This window comes from Lagopus leucura, unplaced genomic scaffold (genome assembly GCF_019238085.1).
Source record: "Lagopus leucura isolate 7727_CA_CO unplaced genomic scaffold, USGS_WTPT01 Super-Scaffold_100021, whole genome shotgun sequence".
Classification (NCBI taxonomy): domain Eukaryota; kingdom Metazoa; phylum Chordata; class Aves; order Galliformes; family Phasianidae; genus Lagopus; species Lagopus leucura.
In genome coordinates, this window is record NW_024962274.1 from 10,368,093 (window position 1) to 10,385,868 (window position 17,776).

The following is a 17,776-nucleotide window of genomic DNA, read 5'->3' on the forward strand; positions in this document are numbered from 1 at the left end:
CAGGCGGGAGGCGGCGGGTGGCGCGCGCGCGAGGGGACGGGCCGGGCTCGGCCCGGCCGTTCGGTCCGAGCCTTCGGGCCCGGGGGCGTCGCGCGGCGGGGCGGGGCCGCGCCTTCAGGACCGCGGGGGCCGCCGGGGGAGCGGCCCGGCCCGGCCGTGCCCGCCGCGCTTTGGCCCCGAGTCGTGAGGCGGCGGTGCGCGGTGAGGCGGCGGCGGGTGGGTCCGGGCGCTCGGAACTTTCCCCGGGCGGCTCGTGCGGGCCGGGCCGGACCGGGCACGGCGCTTCCCAGGGGCGGCGGCGAGCTGCGTGCCCAGGCGCTGGGCCGCCGTGGGCCGAGGCGGCAGGGGGTTCCGCTCCGAGCTGCCGCTGTCGGGAGTGCGGGCTCGGAGCTCCCCTTTGTCGCTTCCTTGGCCGTGTTTACGGGCCCAGGCGCGCGGCGGGCACGGTGCGGCCCTCGGAGCGTCCGGGTTTGAGGCCTCTTCCTACAATTGTTCCCGATCGCTTTGGGCCCCGCGCAGAAGTAGCGGCGCGAGGGTGCAGCTCAGAGCCCGCTTAAGCCAGCACGCTGTGATCCGTGCGTGCCACGGGAGGAAAAAGTTGGTGCGTTTGTTCGTTTTCCTGCAGTCCCTCAGTGATGTGCTGCTCGCGTTAAAACTAGGAGATATTCTGGGTTGTTTTTTTTTTTTCTTTTTCTCCTTTTTAGAACTAAAATTTAATTATTGTATAAGTCACCATGAAGGTGCACGTGATTTGTTTAAAACCTACATGCTGCCTTATGGGAATGGTGTGATTTCATTTGTTTGGTGAGTCAAAGAGTCAACGGCATGACCTAGCCCGTGCAGTTTCAGTGGGGCAGGTAACAGCGCTTGGGGAAGCAGTTTAAGTGTCTACCACAGGTGAAATCTGATTAGCGTCAAAACATTGGTGAGTTTTTTTGTGTGTGTGGTTTGCAACCTACCTATCAGAAGCTTCAACACAAGACCGGTGTTTTCCTTCCAGCAGTGCAGCTCATCTCCAGGAAGCATCTCTTCCTTTTCAGTGCTAGAGCACATGAAATCATATGGTGTCAGAGGAAGTGTCACATCCTGAGCTCACACCTTAGCATCTCGACTTGGAAATGATAGATTTTTACCACTTAAAATGCCGTGTGCCTGTAGTTAATACCCACTCCCTAGTACCTGTTGATGTGGCATGAGCCTTTAACTGGAGAGGAAGAAGAAGCCAGGAATTACTGTGAGATCCAGAGTGAGCACAGCACCTGCTTTGGTGTCAGAAGTCCTGAGCAGTGACAGCCCAGCTGAGCTGTAAGAACAGCACGATGCCCCTGGCACCGTGTCTCACTGGGATCCTGTCTGTCACTGACTCACTGTTGTAAGAGCATTATATTTTACAATTAGCTTTGTGGCTGTCTTGTGACATGGGAAGCTATTGAGTCAGCCAGGTAGCGCTCACTGGGCTGAAGTCTGCTTGAATGCTTATCTTGATGGCAGCGTGGCACAGGTGGTGTTAGGGGTTTTCTTTGTCAGGCTGAGAAAGTGCCTTAAGACGGGTGGAGATTGTGTTTGGAGTTTGTATGTATGCAATAGCGTGCTGCTGAGTGTTTCTAGGCACTGATAGTGTTGATCTTTCAAGTTAATTGCATTCTCTTAGATTGACTCGGGGTTCTGAAACCTCCCTGCCTTCCATAGGCTTTAAAACCTGCTTACAGATAGAGAAGTGTTGAAAAGCGGTGCTGCAATGTAGAATTGGTACTTCTTTAGAGGGTCTGTATTTATACAAATAAAGGAGACTAAGCGGAAGTGCCAGCTAAGTAACACTTTGTGACAATATGTCTTTGAGAGATAATTGTGTTCTTTGGGTTTTATCAAGTGCAGACAAATGTGTATTCCTTGGGGGGTGTGACAGTATTAAGAGAACTCCACCTCTTGGAATTTCTTGATTGCTTTTCAGAAGCATTTATGCAGGAGGGAATAGTATCTATTTTGCATTCTATGGTGGAAGTTAATGAGTTTGTTTCTTACTAATTAACTGATAGTAGTCAAGAGAGGCTTTACTGTTGTGCTGTACGTTGCTACGCTTTTCAGCTTTTTTAAAGGCGCTTTTGTGAATGCTGAAATTACTGACCAGTGTCCTCGCTTCTGAATCCGCTCTGGACTATTTGAGTTGTTCCAGAACTGTCAATGAATAGTTTGCAGCCTTGATATCTGTGGAAAATATTTCTGCAGGCTTTGATAGTCTCTGCCGTGTGCTCAGAGGCTCAAGGCAGGGGCAGGAAGGCGTTGGCATGACCTTCTGAATTCCCTCCTGGCCCTGCTTTTCTGTAATTCTGATGCTTTCTGATACGGTTTAATTACTTAAAATATGATTACCACGGTCTAATTGGAGACATCTTGCAGCTTTCTATAAAAAATAAGGTTTGAGTCATCTGCTTCTTCAAAATTAATAGTGCCACAGTAGCCACCTCCCCCCATCCGACTGTGAGCACACAGGTCAAATTAGAAGATGATGCTGTCCTCAATTATTTTAGCAGACTTATGGAGGCTTTTATATGCATGCTTCACTGGTACCTATGGCTTAAGCTGGTGTCATATGAGTTTGGTCTTTCTTTAGCCTGAGCAGATTTTCATGCTTTTGCTGTTTTATTTTACAGTAAAATGGCCCGTGTGTTTGTCCCTGTATAAAGACTCCTCATGAAGAGTTGAGTTGAGGATTGACCCAAACTGGAAACAGCCAAAATGCTGTGTGTGCACAGTAAGAGCTGTGCTCCTTCCTCAGCAGCCTTCATGTGCTGTCTTTCTCAGGCAGCATTAATTTAGAAATAGAAAGTGCATTTCTCAGCTTTAAATAAACAGCAGCAATTTGGTTTTTAAGTCCCTTGTTAGGAGAATTTTAGCTGATATTTCTTAGAGTCAGAAGAGACGCTTTAAACATTCCTCACTGTGGATTTCAAGTATGCTGGAATGAAGCAAACTGTAAGGCCACCCAGGGGGGCACAGAATTGTAAGGGATATCACAGAATGTTGTAGCCAAGCTTTCTGTTCTTTAGGATTCTGCTCCTGATGAAATCCCCAGCTCGTGTCTGAAGGTCCGTTTGCTTTGTCATTCCTCCTTTCCCTTCAAACACTTGGAGAATTCCTCGCTGAGAAGTGAAATGTGTCTAAGGTGAAATACATCTGAAGGCAGTTCAGAAATGGTGAAGCTATAATTAGTGTAGGACTGTATGTTTCACTGAGTTCAGAAACATCCTTCAATGAAATTATTGAGCAGTTACTGCTTTGATTTTGAAAGGCTCGGGTATAATCCAACTTCTCACCTAAAAATGGCTGCGTTGGTGACAAATTCCCATGGGCTGCTTTAGCTGGGGCCCTTGGGCACGTGTTCATTCTCAGGTACCTGCCTTCCCAGCATCCTACTCAGGAAATTGCTTAAATAATCTGCAGGCCTTGACTTCCCAGTAGCATCGTGCGTGGTGCCATCCTGATGCCTGAGCACTGCTGGCAGCTTGTGCTGCTGTCATACAACTGGGGCAAAAGGTATTTCTCTCATCGTGCTTTGCTTCCATTGCTACGTGTAAAACATGCATGTCAGTGCTTCAGGAGATCATAGTTCTTGTAGTATATGTCAGAAGATTTATTTTGGTTGATGTGTTTTGTGTTGGAATTACCCACAGTATAACAATTTGACATCTTCTGCTGGCAAAGCAGAAGAAAAGCTTGTTTGCAAAGAAATATGATTTTAGGAAGGAAAACCTGGCAGCTTTTATTCTGTGGAAGCTTTTGGGGTGCTGCCATGCAGTGAGGGTAACGTAAGCACTGGGAAGTGTCTCCCACACGATTTGTGAATGCATCACTCTTCTAACCTGTAACACCTGCTGCTCGAGTCCTCAGTTTCTGCTCAGCAAAGGTTGGCAGTGAGGGAGGAACTTTGCAGGGGGATTTAAACAGAGGTCTTGTCATGGAGGGCTGGGACCCTTTCTTTGGAGGGCTTTGTTCAGTATCTTGTTAGAAAGATGTTGAGGAAGTTAAGCTCATCTCTCAAAAGTTGACTGAGAAAATCAGAGCTTCGATTTGCCTCACTTCTGATACGGTACCAAAAGTTTGATTCATTGGTTTTCAGTTTTTTCAGCAGGACCTTTCGTTCAAGTTGTGCACAGGAGCACACTCAGAGAACGGCGTTTGAGTGTGTGATGTTGTGTGCCAGGTTGTCTGCTAGAGCTCCTGAGTGCTTTCACAGCTGCTTTCCCAATGGCTTCCACTCAGGGTGGGTTACCTTGTAACCCGGTATATCTGACAGGTGCTGTGAGGTGGGTGTGCAGCTGGTGACTTTCTGCCCTGCGTTGACGGGACAAGGGAGAGCAGTTTTAGACTGAAGGGGGGTGATGTAGATTAAATGTTAGGGGAACTTTTTCACAGAGAGGGTGGTGAGGTGCCGACACAGGCTGTCCAGAGAAGCCATGGGTGTTCTGCCCCTGGAGGTGCTCCAGGCCACCTTGGGTGAGACCCCAGACAGCCTGAACTGGAGACCCAGCCCACAGCAGGGGTGGGAACTGGATGGTCTTTGAGGTCCCCTCCAACACAGCCGTTTTAGGATTACAGGTTTCCCCTGTGGCCAAGTGAGATGGGCTTTCTCTGTGGATAACATGGCTAAGAGTCAACAGCGAAGGAAGCTTCTTGAAAATACTCAGTTTTCTAAACAAGTGTTGTTCTGCACGCGGTCATATAGGCTTGTAATCTCTAAGAAAAGCAGTATATTGACTCATCAGTATTGACTAATATGTTTCCGTTTTACATCTCTAATTGACATTGAGCAATGTTTAAGCTCTGCTCACGCAGCAGCAGGGTGGAGCTGGAGTAAACAGCGTTCTGCTGGGAGCTGCCTCCATTCGCAGGGCACTGGCACGGCTGTGCCATCCTGCTCTGTGACACACACCCACATGTCACAGCAAGGGATCAGCATCCCTGGATCCAAGAAAGCTTCTTTATTGCAGGGATGGGGAATATTTCCAAAAGAGTCACAAGAGCTGTGTAGCCACAGCGCAGGGTCGGACGGTTGGGAGGGTGACGAACCTATGAGCGTATTGAAGTTTTGAATTCTGTGAAAGACTTTTTGTCTGCTTTCTTCTTTCTTCACTTAGAAAAACATGCTGATGTGTTTATGCCTTCATGCCTGTGTGTATCTGCTTTTGTCTAGCTTAAAGGAAAAGGAATTCTCTTTACTTTCCTTCTTCCTGGGAACTTCTGTGTACATGTGTATGCACATATGGATGAACAGAAAACATAGCAGCCACGTAAGCATGGATTTATGATGCATCTCCAACAGAACATCATATTTTCCCTTTGGCACTGATTGTACAAGGCTGCTTGCTTGTTGTAGGAACTGCACTGCTTTGCTGCATTTGGGTCCTTAGATTAAATGTGAAGATGAGTTGTGCCCTCTCTGGTGTTGGCGGGCATCCTTGGTGTATTTTCCAAAGCTGAGAACTTAACTGTGGCAAATCTGGGAAGAAATTTCAAATCTGTGTTTCAGAATGAGCTCTTTAATGAATGAGGAGAAGGGCTGTTGGCCATGAACACAGAACTTTGAATTTCTCAATGTGTTACTTTTAACTGTCAGCAATCCTTGCAAGCAAGTCTTAGGGCAGCAGAAGTTACTGCAACTTATCTCTAACTGGGAGCGTTGTGGAATCGTACTTCCAGGATTTATGTCAAAACAGAAAATCTGGCTTTCCGTGAGGTCTGCAGGTTAGCTAGCCAAATTAAACCATCAAAGCTGTTGAATAATTTCTTAGAGAGTTTACCAAGGCTGTGAATTCTGATAGCTGCATCGTTTTTGTTTCTCGAGGCTCTTGTTGTAGAACCAGGTTTCCTTGGCTAAACTTCTGCAGACGATAACCTCTGTTGGGTTTGTCTTGGTGGTTTTCTACAGTGACTGCATTAGAGAAAGGCTGGGAGCTTGTATTTTAAAAATTGTGAAACAATGCTGGTTCCTTTCTCCAGCCCAGCTCTTGGAGGCAGATCAGATAACTGAACTCTGTCCCTCAGTGATGATTCAGGTGTGTTAGGTGGGTTGGCATTTCGCTGTGTTAGTTGGGCTGGTATTAGTTGCTTCCTGACTTCCTACCTGCTATCTCTGGTAGCTGTCAGACACTTTTGATTTGCAAACTTCTGAATGCTTTGCAGGAGAGATACTGACTCCTGGATAGAAAATACCAGCTGTTTCTAGGGTTGGTCTTAGTTGCCTCTGGTGCCTTGTGAGTAATCAGAATGACTTGGTTAAGTTGCCATGAAAAGAGCCTGGGCAGATTTTTGGGAGCAATCTAGATCTTCCCCCTTTCTTGATTCCTGTGCTGCATAGCATTTCCTAGCATGGATTGAGTGGTGAAGATGAAACTTCCTCCTCTCTGCCACAAAATACATGCTACAGTAGGAAAACACAACAGCTTCAAGTTCTGATTCTCACTGCTGATAGTTCTCCTAGCGCAAGCATGCATCATCTTTGGCCTTTAAGTATGTGTTCCTGTGCTCTGCCCCAAAGGAACACACCTGTCTTGGTGTTCTAGGCAGCTTTAGATGCAGCATCATTTTGGAATTTCTTACATGGAGTTTCTGCATCACTGTGGTGGGTTCTGTTCTTGGTAGGATGCTGTGAATTAGAGGTTGCTGTTTTGCTGTTTTCCTACGTTCTACTCTTGTAAATGCAGTGGCATCTTGCAAGCAAGGAGGTGTGCATCTCAGTACCACAGATGTGTTCTGGCCTATACTGTGTCTTGGTGTTATTTTTTGCTGTTTCAAGTGAAAGCTAATCCTTCGTCTTGAGTATTCAGTGAGAAGAGCCTGGCTAGCCTCTAGATTTCACTGATTTTGCTGATCTTAGCAATGTTTTCCCCCTCTGTCATACTGTCCTTGATACACTGTGCTCAGGAAGAAGTAGAGATTTTGATCTGAGAATAAGCAGGGCAGAAGTTCCTTTTGAAGAAAATTAGTTTCACATCCAGTTTGGGCAGTATGGACACTGGGTTTGAGGTGGTGAAGGAGAGAGCACCGGGACAGTGCTATCACAATTGCAGATACAGTGGTCAGTAGGTTGGTTGATTGTTTTTTTTCACTCATGCAAGTTGTATCTGCACTGCTATGGTTTAACAAGGCAGCTGTATCAGTAAACTCTTTGTATTGTCATCAGAACTGCATCTTAAGTGCCAGAGCCTGGAGCAGAAATAAAGGTTTGGCAGAAAGCAAGTTCATCAAATGAGTGGTGACTTTATGGATCAGTTCAGAGACTGCCTGTGCACCAGCTCCTTGTGCTTGTTAAGAGGTGGTGGAAGGAAAAAAATAACCAAACAATTTTTCCCTTTACTGAATGGGGATGTGATGAGCTAGAAGGGAGGAATTCACAAACGTGGTGGGGTCATGCTTGTGAGCTTGTTTATCGATTACCCCCTCACAGGGCTCTGACTCATGTGCGGCTCCCATCGGTTATTGGCCAGGAACTCCCTTGCAGAGGAGATGTAATCATTGTGTAGGGTGCCAAGTTCTCTCCGTTTGATGTAGCAGGAATCAACTTGGATTCATGAGAGCTGATCTCAGAATAAGGTACGTGTTAGTCTTTGTGTCGTGCCAGTAGGATCTCAGAGGAGTTGCAGATGGCAGAATGGTGGTGCTGCTTGAGGTGCGTGCAGCTGTGGGTCTCTGCCCTCCTGTTACAAGAATGCACAGAAGAGAACCCAGAGCCATTAAGCTGCCCTTGACCACATGTCATCTCTGCTGGTTTTGAAGTGACTGTTGGAACTGAGGTGAATTGTACAGTGTCCTAACAGAAAGAGCCTTTAATTGTGAGCTCCCAAATCTCTTCTTTCAGAAGGGAAGCCGTGACAGACAGAGCACGTCACAGAATCACAGAATCACAAGGTTGGAAACGACCTGCAAGATCATCCAGTCCAACCACCCTCCCATTCCTATCAGTGCCACAAGCTACTAAACCATCTCTCGTAGCTCCTCATCCAGGTGCCTCTTGAACACTGCCAGGGATGGCGACTCCACCACCTCCCTGGGCAGCCATTCCAGTGCCTGACCACCCTCTGAGAGAAAAAGTTTCTCCTAATATCCAACCTAAACCTCCTCTGGTATAACTTCTTGCCATTTCCTCGGGTCCTACTATTTGCCTGGGAGAAGAGGCCAGACCCTTTTGCACCACAACCTCCCTTCAGGAAGTTGTAGAGTGCAATGAGGTCTCCCCTGAGCCTCCTCTTCTCCAGACTGAACAATCCCAGCTCCTTCAGCCGCTCCTCATAAGACTTGTGCTCCAGACCCCTCATCAGTTTCGTTGCCCTTCTCTGGACACGTTCCAGGGCCTCAATGTCTTTTTTGTGGTGAGTGGCCCAAAGCAGTCAGTAGGAATCATTTAGGTAAGGTGGGCACTCCCTGATCTGTCTTCTCACTTCTTAAATCAGTGGTGTTAGGATGTTCCTGTGCTATGTCTGGATTGTTGATCAGTAGCCCATTAACATAATGTTTTAACATTGTCATTCTTCAAGTGATCTTTTTCCTGTCCAAGTTATGTTTATTACAAATGCTGTCATTCTTCAGATAAATTACATGGAGAGCTATGATGGGTTTTCTTAAGTGGAATTGGGCTGAGTATGGCAAGTTTCATGCAGACCACAAAACTTGGTCTCCAAAGGGACTAAGGGAACTGTAGGCAAAATGTTGTTCATTTTCTTGACGTTATTTTAAAAAGTAATACTAAAGCAGAGTTCTTGCTAATGAAAATTGCATCATTCTTGTAGTTTGATCATTCTCAGCTTCTCTTAAAAAGAAACCATCTCCCAAAAGTGCAAATGCATTTACATCTGTCTTGTATTGATGCTTACCATTGTCAGCCTCCTTCCTCAAGTAATTAACTCATGCTATAGATGATCTGTTTTCCTTGTGCCTGTTGCACCAACTTTCTATCTTGAAAACAGAGCCCTGATGCTGCAGTGCCAGCAGGGTTTCCTGCACTTGTGCAGTTTCTGAGTTAAAACTTCATGCAGTTGTATGTAGTTACTAAAACATCACATGTAGACCATACTGCAGTGTGTGAAGGCAGAGATTAAACTGCAGTGAACTTTTTGCCACTTTCTTTCAAAATTATCCCCTAACTGCATATTAAAAAAAAAAAACAAAAAACAAAAGACAAAAAACAAACCCACCAAAACAAAGGAGACTTTTGCTTTTGCATTTTTGCTTCCAAGGGTGAGAAGAATGGCATGTACATAATTGCAGCCTTTTTTATCATGGAAGAAATATTCTGGGTTTTGTGATGATGTGATGAAGGCATCTGGGGACTGACTACAATGCCAGGTTATGAGAAATGTATTTGACTTTCCACCTGGCCAGAAGTGGACTTGCTATTTGACTGCATTTATTGAAGTAAGTTCTTGCTTTTTATGTAGTGTGTTTGAGATACCATTTACTTTGTGTGTGTGTGTATGTGTGTATGTATCTATATTAAGCTTACCAAGGAATGGGTGAGGCATCTGCATGCTTCTCTGTATACCATATTGCTGTATAGCACTAAGGTTTGTGGGGAAATGAATGGGTGGGGTAACTCCAAACTGCACACCAGGGAAAGAAGCTGAGTCATAAGATTTCCTTACATATGGAGAGAGAACTAGGATTTCAGATACTGAGCATTAGTACTAACGAGCTTTTGTGCTTGTGCTGGATCTCTGAAACCCCTTAAGTACAGCAGCCTTCTTTTAAAACAATTCATATTTAGTTTCTGCAAAAGCTCTGTGGCAGTGTGTTAAACTGCAATGAATAAAATGATGCACGAGCACCAAAGCTGAGCTCAGTCTGGGGAGGCTGCAGTGGGTGAGCAGGGGCTAATGGAAGTGGCTGCCCTGTCTCCCTAGCAGGATGCAGATGTCTGCTGGAGAAGCAGGCTCTCAAAGAGGAATAAGCATCAGAAAAGTAATTGAATGGCAAGAGAGAAGTCTGCTTAATGAAGGGAATCAGCTGGCGTTCAGTGCTAAAGAAACAAGCAGGGCTGTGAACTGCTGGGGACTTAATTAGAAGGAAATTTTCACAAAGGAAGAAGCTGTCTCATATTATGTGTCTCATTCTTACATAGACATTTATTTTCTGATTCTCCATCTTTTCTGAATCTATTGAACTGGTCTATTCTGTTCTCTCAATTGTTCGTCCTATTAGAGCAGAGAATGGTCAGGATTTTCATTTTTCTCTGAAAGGAGTTATAATTCTGAGGTTTTTTTCTGAGTTTTCATCTTTAAATGGGTGAGACCACGAATAATGCTGTAATGCAGAATTGTGAAACTGCTTCAGAATCAGCCTAAAGCTTCTGTGTGCTGCAGTTAATGGCACAAGTTAATGGTGGATTTTAAGGAAGATGCTGGTGTTTAATGACAAGCAGGAGGCATCAGCATGAGATGAACATGCCTGTCTCATGCAAAGACAACATATGTATGAATTCTGTTCCTCACAAGATGTCAGAGCAGTCCAGACTGTTCTAATGCTGGAGCTGTTGAGCAGATCCTGGTGGGAGTCAGTGGTGCTTCAGGTACACGGTGTGCTGGAGGTGTGACTTCATGCATGTGAGATGGCCAGTGTAGTCCTTGAGTCCGTGCTTTAAAATTGCCTTGGAAATGCTGGGAAGATGTGCAGAAGTGTTTAGAGAACAGCAGAAATGCCTCAGAGTTGTAGTGTGCTCCTACAGCAGTTGGAAGTGCCACTAATTGCTATTTACAACCATAGCCATTTTGTTAATGGCATAGCTCTGCAGGCAGAGCCATGGTTATACCAAATAGTTCACTCTGGAGCTCCCAAATAGTTGGAGGTGTGGGTTATCCTCTATCAGTCCCATTTCCTGCATGATAGGGAGGTTTTGCTTGTGTTTTATATTAGCAGATTATGCTGCTGAGATGTGTTTGAGTGAGAGATGCTCATGCTTCAGTTTGGTTAGCTCACCAAAAAGAGAAGTGAGAAATGGTTCAGGTGCAGTGCCTGGGCTCTAGAAAGCCACTTGATCTTGTGGAAAATGCTTCTCCAGAACCAGGGTATGGAAAGACACAGCGAGCAACAGGAAATGAAAAACATGGAAGGTGTTTTAATGATGGATGAGAGTACCCAATTTAAATGATATCCTGAAGGAATGATGCATACTGCCTCTGGCCAGCTGCTCTCGTGCAGCTAGGGGTGGTGCAGCAGTTTGAGGGGTGCAGCCGTTTTGGGGCCGTGCAGTGCCCAGAGGCTGGCAGTGCTGGGCTGTGGGGTGGCACTGGGCACTGCCTGCCTGTGCAGAACCTGCAGGAAGATGCTCGGGACATTGCTACAGCTGCCTGCCAGAATAAGGGTGACATTCTGTCATGCTGTGTGGGAAGGCTGCACCGCTAATACCACACCACTTCTGTCTTTGAAGTTCTGGGGTACTTTTTTCCTGAAGAGTATGGCAGCTCGCATAAAAACTGATTCCTGGATCAAAGCAGTGGCTGTCAGGCTCCCTCTGATCACCAGGAATGTCTGAGCGGAGCAGTGCTTTTAAAAATGCATCATTTCTCTTTTTTCTGTTCTTGTTATTCCAATCAGCCTTCAGAGTGGTGATTTCTAAGTGACCTGACCTTGCCTGATAAGGCAAGATAAAGCTGATCTATGGTGGTGGTGTTCTTCATACTGGCTTTCTGAGGTCCTTAATGCAGGAGGTACATGAGAAAACAAGAAGTTCTTGGGATAATTCAGTTCTATAGGGACACACGTGCTCCTGCTCCATCAGACTGATAGTACAAGCATACTTCTCTTCAATAAGAGACAGCAAGTTTTGTCAGTAGTAGGTTGGTGAATTGTTGGTCACAGGGTGGACCTCACTGTTTGTTCTGATTGCAGGCATTTTGTCTTTGCAAATGCATTAACTTATGTATTTGTATTTATTGAAGACCATCCCTGTGTGCTGTTAGCACTGCTGTATGAACAGGCATAGGATGGGAGTGGAGCCTCCCCTGGTTACATGGGCTCCTTTGCCTTGGGAACCCAAGTGGTTGGCCCCGTTGAAGCTGTTAGATCTTGAGTGGTTTTCTCCTTGCTCTGACTACGTACCACTTGGATGCTGGATGTGCATTTTGAGTGGGCCTGAGTTTGTTAACATGCAGCCACAAAGGGCCTGGAGGGGCTTTTAGCTCCTCCCTCCTCATTAATAAAAGCAGTCACCCAAACTCTCCTCATGTGAACAAAGCAGCATGCTCTAGCTGAACACTTAATGTACCACAGACTATTTTAAGGGAAGCAAGAGTAATACGTGTAATACTGTGAGGCCTAAAATAGAGCATGAAATTAAGGTTAGTGTCCCTGGCTGTTTCACAACATAAGCAATGAGATTTTTCTGTACAGCACTCAGGTAGCATTGGCTGAAAGACCAAGAGGGCAGCATGCATGTTAGGAGGCAGTGAGCATGGCATGGCCAGCCACTCTGCAGAGGTGTTGGTGCGGCCTCCCCTGCAGTGTGCTGTGCAGTTCTGAGCTCCATGACCTAACAAGGAGCTTAATTGGAAACAGGAGTGCATGCTTCTTACAGCATGCTTCATTTAAAGCAAAAAACCAAAGCTTCTCACTGCCGAGAAAGCATGGCTCATACTGTAACACTTGTACTATAGTATGGGCAGCATGGTCTCTTACCCTTCACATAAGAGAAAGATCCCAACTGGAATAGAAAAGACTCTGGGCTACTGCATCTATTTTTTGAGAATTAAAATGTATTTTAAGATAGAGATTTTGCTTATCATGCTCCTGTATTTGCTCCTGTAGCAATTTCTTGGAGCAGGTTGTCCACATAGAGAACCAAATGTTTTTAAGCATTATCTGCAGAGTTACAAATAATAATAATAAATGTTTTATATGGAGCATATGAAATTGGATTTAATTTGTGTAGTCAGCAACGGCATAGAAAGCAAACTGCAGGTGGATCCTGCTGCATGGGGGAGCTGGGATTCCTGTGCAGGTGAAGCAGGGGTGCTGCTGTCCCATGGTGTCCAGAAGCCCAGCTGTGCTGGTGCAGCTCTGTTGGCTGCATGCTGTGCTGCTGTTGGACAGCCCCAGTGGGTTTGTGGAGTGCTGTAAGGCTTCTGCCTGTGGCTGCAACACCAAAACTTTGAGGACCCTCTTTTTGTTGGCTTTGCCATGCTTGAATATTGGTGAAATGAAAGGCGTGCCTAAGGAGTCCCGAGATTTGTAGAATCCTGCCCAGGGTCCCTTCCAACAAACAGCTGAAGGCAGGGAGCTCTCTGGGAAGGTGAGGGAAAACGAAGGAGCCTGACAGAGCACCAAGCCATCCATGGACTTGCTGCAGCTTCTGGGATCCCTTTGTAAAGCTACAGTTAAAATTCTGTAATGAGTTCACAGAAGTCCAGGTGCTGGGGATGTGAAACAATTACCATTTGACGCCAAGCGAGGTCTGTTCTTCAGTTATTCACAGAAAATGTCATTTGATGTTGCTTCCTTTTTTTCACTCTGCAGATGTGGGTGGTGGCAGCTCTTTCCGATCTCGCACAGATGTTGGCATTGTCTATTGTTGCAGGGTGTTGGTGTGGCTTTGCTAGGCTGAGGAGGGAACAGTTGGTGTGTGTTCTCAGAGCCTCATTAAGCACATCTCTGCGAGACAAGGGGCTGCCCAGCTTTTCTTGGCAGCATGGGAGCAGGTCTGTCAGTGCAGTTTTGCTGCAGGGTTGGTTGGATCTTCAGTCTTGAGGCCTCAAAGGATGTTCCTGACAGTGCGTTCCGTCAGGTAATACGTGTGAAATAGAAATAATATTTATTCCGTTATCTGGAATAAATGAAACACCTTGAAGCAAAATGCCACCTTTGGCATTTGTGTGTGGATTGCCTTCTTCCTTCCTTTGCTTTCTAAATCGCTTATGAGAAATTCATTCAGAAACGTACCTGATTTGGGAACAACACTTAGTATGAGTGCATACTATTATTCATTGATTATCTTCTAATAGATCTGCTGGTAGATGAAGTTGTTTATGACTTATGCATATGACTTACGCAGACGCTGGCACGTTTCATAAGTCAGTGCTGGACTATTTTTAATTTGAAGAAGCAGTTGAGCAGTCTCTGGAGGGAAGTCCCGTTTTGCAAGCTTAGACACTGGGCAGATCTTAACAACAGATATTTGCTGTTGTTCTTTGTATGTTATGTCTGTTATCCATGTTGTCTTTTAGATTAGAAGTAATGTAGTTGTGACCAAGAAATGAATGTGGACAGATGTTTTCTGTGTTCTGTTTATTCTCTATGTGTATTGCTGTGGTACTCTAATTGTTTCCCTTATTTTTATTCTCTCAGAGAAATGCTTAAATTCCTATGACTCTTTTTTCCCCCCTGTTCTTCCATTCACATGTGGTGAAGTTGAGGCATAACACCCTCTTGCCTAAGGAGTGATGTGTGGTTGGTTTCTATCTCCTGGGGAATCTGGCTGGTGCAGAGAGCACAGGAGGCATCTGTGATCTGGAAAAGATTGGTAGTTGGTGGATGGATCTTGCAGTTACCTTCATGCTGTTATTTTACCTTTCATCTGCAAGTATTCCCATTTAAAGAATGACCTAACTTGGACCTTTTGTCAGCTGTGCTAGGCCAGTGGCAGGTGTGAAATGGTGAAGGCAACATCTGTGCAGCTGCTTTCCTGATGCGTGTTTTTATGGACACTTGGCAGAAGATTGGGTTACTTCTGTCCTTCATCTTTTAACTGCTGTCCTTGGAGCAGCCCAAATTGTTTGCGTTGAAAATGGGCATAACTCAAAAATAGTGTAAAATCAATATCTTAAATTCTTGCGTAACATGATTGGATCAGATCAGGTTTAAAAAAGTTCACAGCAGATGAGCCAACGTTTGAATCAAGGATCAAAGTACTTGGTGTTAGATAAGAAACTTTAACGTTATGATTGGCTCATTAACCTCGCTGGCGTTGCCTGAGTGCAGAACTTCAGGCTAATATCCCTTCTTTGTAATGACAGTTATCTGTGCTCTGTCAGCTCCCACTGGCTTTTGTGTCCAGCCCAAGCAGAGCTGGCAGCATTTTGAATGCAGGATTTCCTGTTCTTCGCTGTCTAGATTAGAGTTCTAGAAGTGTATTCATTTGTAAGAAGTTTTTATTGTCGTTAAAGTGGAGGCATATGTGTTTAGTAACAAAAGCTTTTGAACACACATTTATACTAATAATATTTGTCTATTTTGTACACAGAAGTGAATATATGTATATATGTAAATATACAAAGGAACAAATGTACTTGGTCGCAGATGCCAAGTATCATAGTGAAGGAAAATTGCTACCATTAAGTTTGAAAAAAGTGGATTTGATGTTTAGTTGTAACATTTCCATGTGCCTTATTTAAGCCCTTGCTAGTGATGACAAAGTTGGCTTCCCTTGAAACGAGTCAGGGAGAGACAGTATTTCAGAATGAAATTGCAGCAATATTGGCATGAGAAAGTCAGGGCAGAGCAAGTGTTACAACCTACGTGAGAGCTGCTGCCTGCAGGCTCACCTGCACCGAGCTCTTAGCTCCTGCACTAAGTAGGCCTTGCTGTCAGCTTTGCTTTTGTTTGTGGAATGAGTGTGGATAAAAGTCTGTACCTGGACAGTCATTGCAGTGCAGCCGAGGCACAACGCCTTGTGTCAAAAATCTAACGTAAAAACGTATTTTACTTGATGGAAGTGATTACAATAACTTACATGTATTAGTCTCTCCTGTATGGGGCTTCTTTACCATATGTGGATTTGGATGTAGTTAATGTACTCTTCAATTTCTTCCTGTAATATAAAGTAATTGTTCTAATGTGAATTGTTGGTTTCTGTATTTTGTGCTATGGGAATCAGAGGCACAGTTACCATATAGATTTGTGATGGTAAGCTCTAGTTGAACTGTCAAGGGTGGTTATTCCATACATGAGTGCCTTTGCTGAATTCTCTTCATGTGTGTTGTTACAGTGGCCTCGTGCTTCTATTCATGACGTGGTTTTTTTCCCTTCCTTTTCCAGGTGAAGCAGGAGCTGTAGAAGGAAGACCTGGTGGCTCGCAATCATGCCGTTCCCCTTTGGCAAATCCCACAAGTCTCCTGCAGACATAGTGAAGAACCTGAAGGAAAGTATGGCAGTTCTAGAAAAGCAGGATATATCTGACAAGAAGGCAGAAAAGGTATGGTTGGGACTTTCAAGTTGCTAAACAGTAATTAAATGGAAGAAAACAAAAAGGAAATCTACAGCTCTTTGCCTGAACCAGTTAGGATTTTTTTATACTCTGATAAAGGACAGGCTATGATGTTCCTTTGAAATGGTGTATTGCTTGGCTTTGCACTTTTATACCACTGGCAGCTGTTGTGATACTTAAAATATTTGTCTTGGAGTTGTAGGACATTGCAGGTGTTAACAAGCAGTTCACAGTCATACAGTGTTCCCATGCTTGTGCCCACTGCAGTAGCTTTACTGCTGTGCTTCTGTGCTTGGCTGTGTGAGTGGTCACAGAGCAAAGTGGCTCTGTTAGCAAAACCAAGTTCTGAGTTTTGAGTCCCTGTGACTCTCAGTGGAGTGTATATACTTGCATCTTCTCTTTCCCTTTCCTGTGAGCTTTTTCTTCAGCCCACAAGGAGATGGTAAGGCGTAAATTTCCTGTACTGCTGCAGTGTCCTTTAAATAGTTGGTGGTTTGCTACTTCAGGATCTGTACCTGTTTTTCAGGATCTCTACCTTGCAACAGTTGTTTACTTCTCAACTGGTAATCTGGATAGCTTCAGTAACAATTACCTGCAGATTCAGCCTGCGTGCAGCTGCTTCCTACCTACCAACTTGTCTAAGAGGGGTTATTTACAGTTCAGATAAAGTTTTTCCTTCAAGCTCCGTACCAGGGCATAGATGCCAACACTTCTTTAAAAAAAAAAAATAATATATAAAAATCCCTCAAACTGAAGCACAAAATAAAATGACCCCCCTCCTCATGTCTGCCAGCTTTTGAAGCAGGCTATGCTATGCCCCTTGAATCCTCTCCCAGCGGTAACTGTTTTGTTAATGCCATTCTTGGCATCCTCACAGAGTCGAGCACAGGAGTTAGTCACAAACTTTTCCAGTATTTCTAAGCACAGTTCGGCCAGCCTCTCCACATTGTTTCATCCAGATTTGGCACTACTGCTGAAAGTGTAAGAGAAGCTGGATTTTAACTGTGTAGCAGCCTTTTCCTGATACTCTGTAGGATCAGCATCTTATGCCCCAGTGCCAGGATGTGATGTGTTCCAGATTTCTTGCAGTGTACATAGTGGTTTTTCCTAGATGCTTTTCTGTCTTGCTAGGACTTTGTGCTCTTGTGCAAGTGCATGCTCTTGTCTTGTTCTGTTCTTTATCCTAGCTCATGACAGAGCATTAGCACAAAAGCTGGGAGGGTTTTCATTAGCTGCTGCTTTTCTTCTTTCTCTATTAAAGACATCTGCCATGAGAGGAGGGGTAGGTGCATTCTGAGGAGTGTGAGAGTGAGTTTTGGCACTGCCTCCTTCATGTCAACCTCACTGTTAATTCCTGGAGGTGTAGCTTGATGTTGAATTCTGTACTCTTTAGTGTCATCTTTTTGTGTAGATGTCTAATAAGAAACAAGCCAGCTTCATTCCTTTGTGCATAGCTGTGCACTGTATCACATGCCTTGTTCTTGATGCTTTAACTACAGATTATTACATACAACTGGCTTCTTGCTGGTCTTTAATCCCATACCTCCATCTTCTTTAAAGACCTCATCTATGAGCCGTCTTTGACAAGAA

At 44.9% G+C, this 17,776-nt stretch overlaps 1 protein-coding gene across 2 annotated transcripts in view; it reads left to right on the plus strand.

Annotated features, from left to right (window-relative positions):
- Positions 1-504: 504 nt before the first annotated feature.
- The window catches only part of CAB39 (calcium binding protein 39), a 35,768-nt gene continuing 18,496 nt past the window's right edge, over positions 505-17,776 (plus strand). Inside the window, exons 1-2 of one of the 2 annotated variants that reach the window (XM_042878454.1) lie at positions 505-601; positions 16,018-16,174. In XM_042878454.1, the coding sequence (XP_042734388.1) occupies positions 16,061-16,174 (114 nt within the window). In that variant the 5' untranslated portion in view covers positions 505-601; positions 16,018-16,060. Of the gene's footprint in view, positions 602-9,279; positions 9,409-16,017; positions 16,175-17,776 lie in introns of those variants that run through there. The other variant, XM_042878453.1, reaches the window with a different exon arrangement.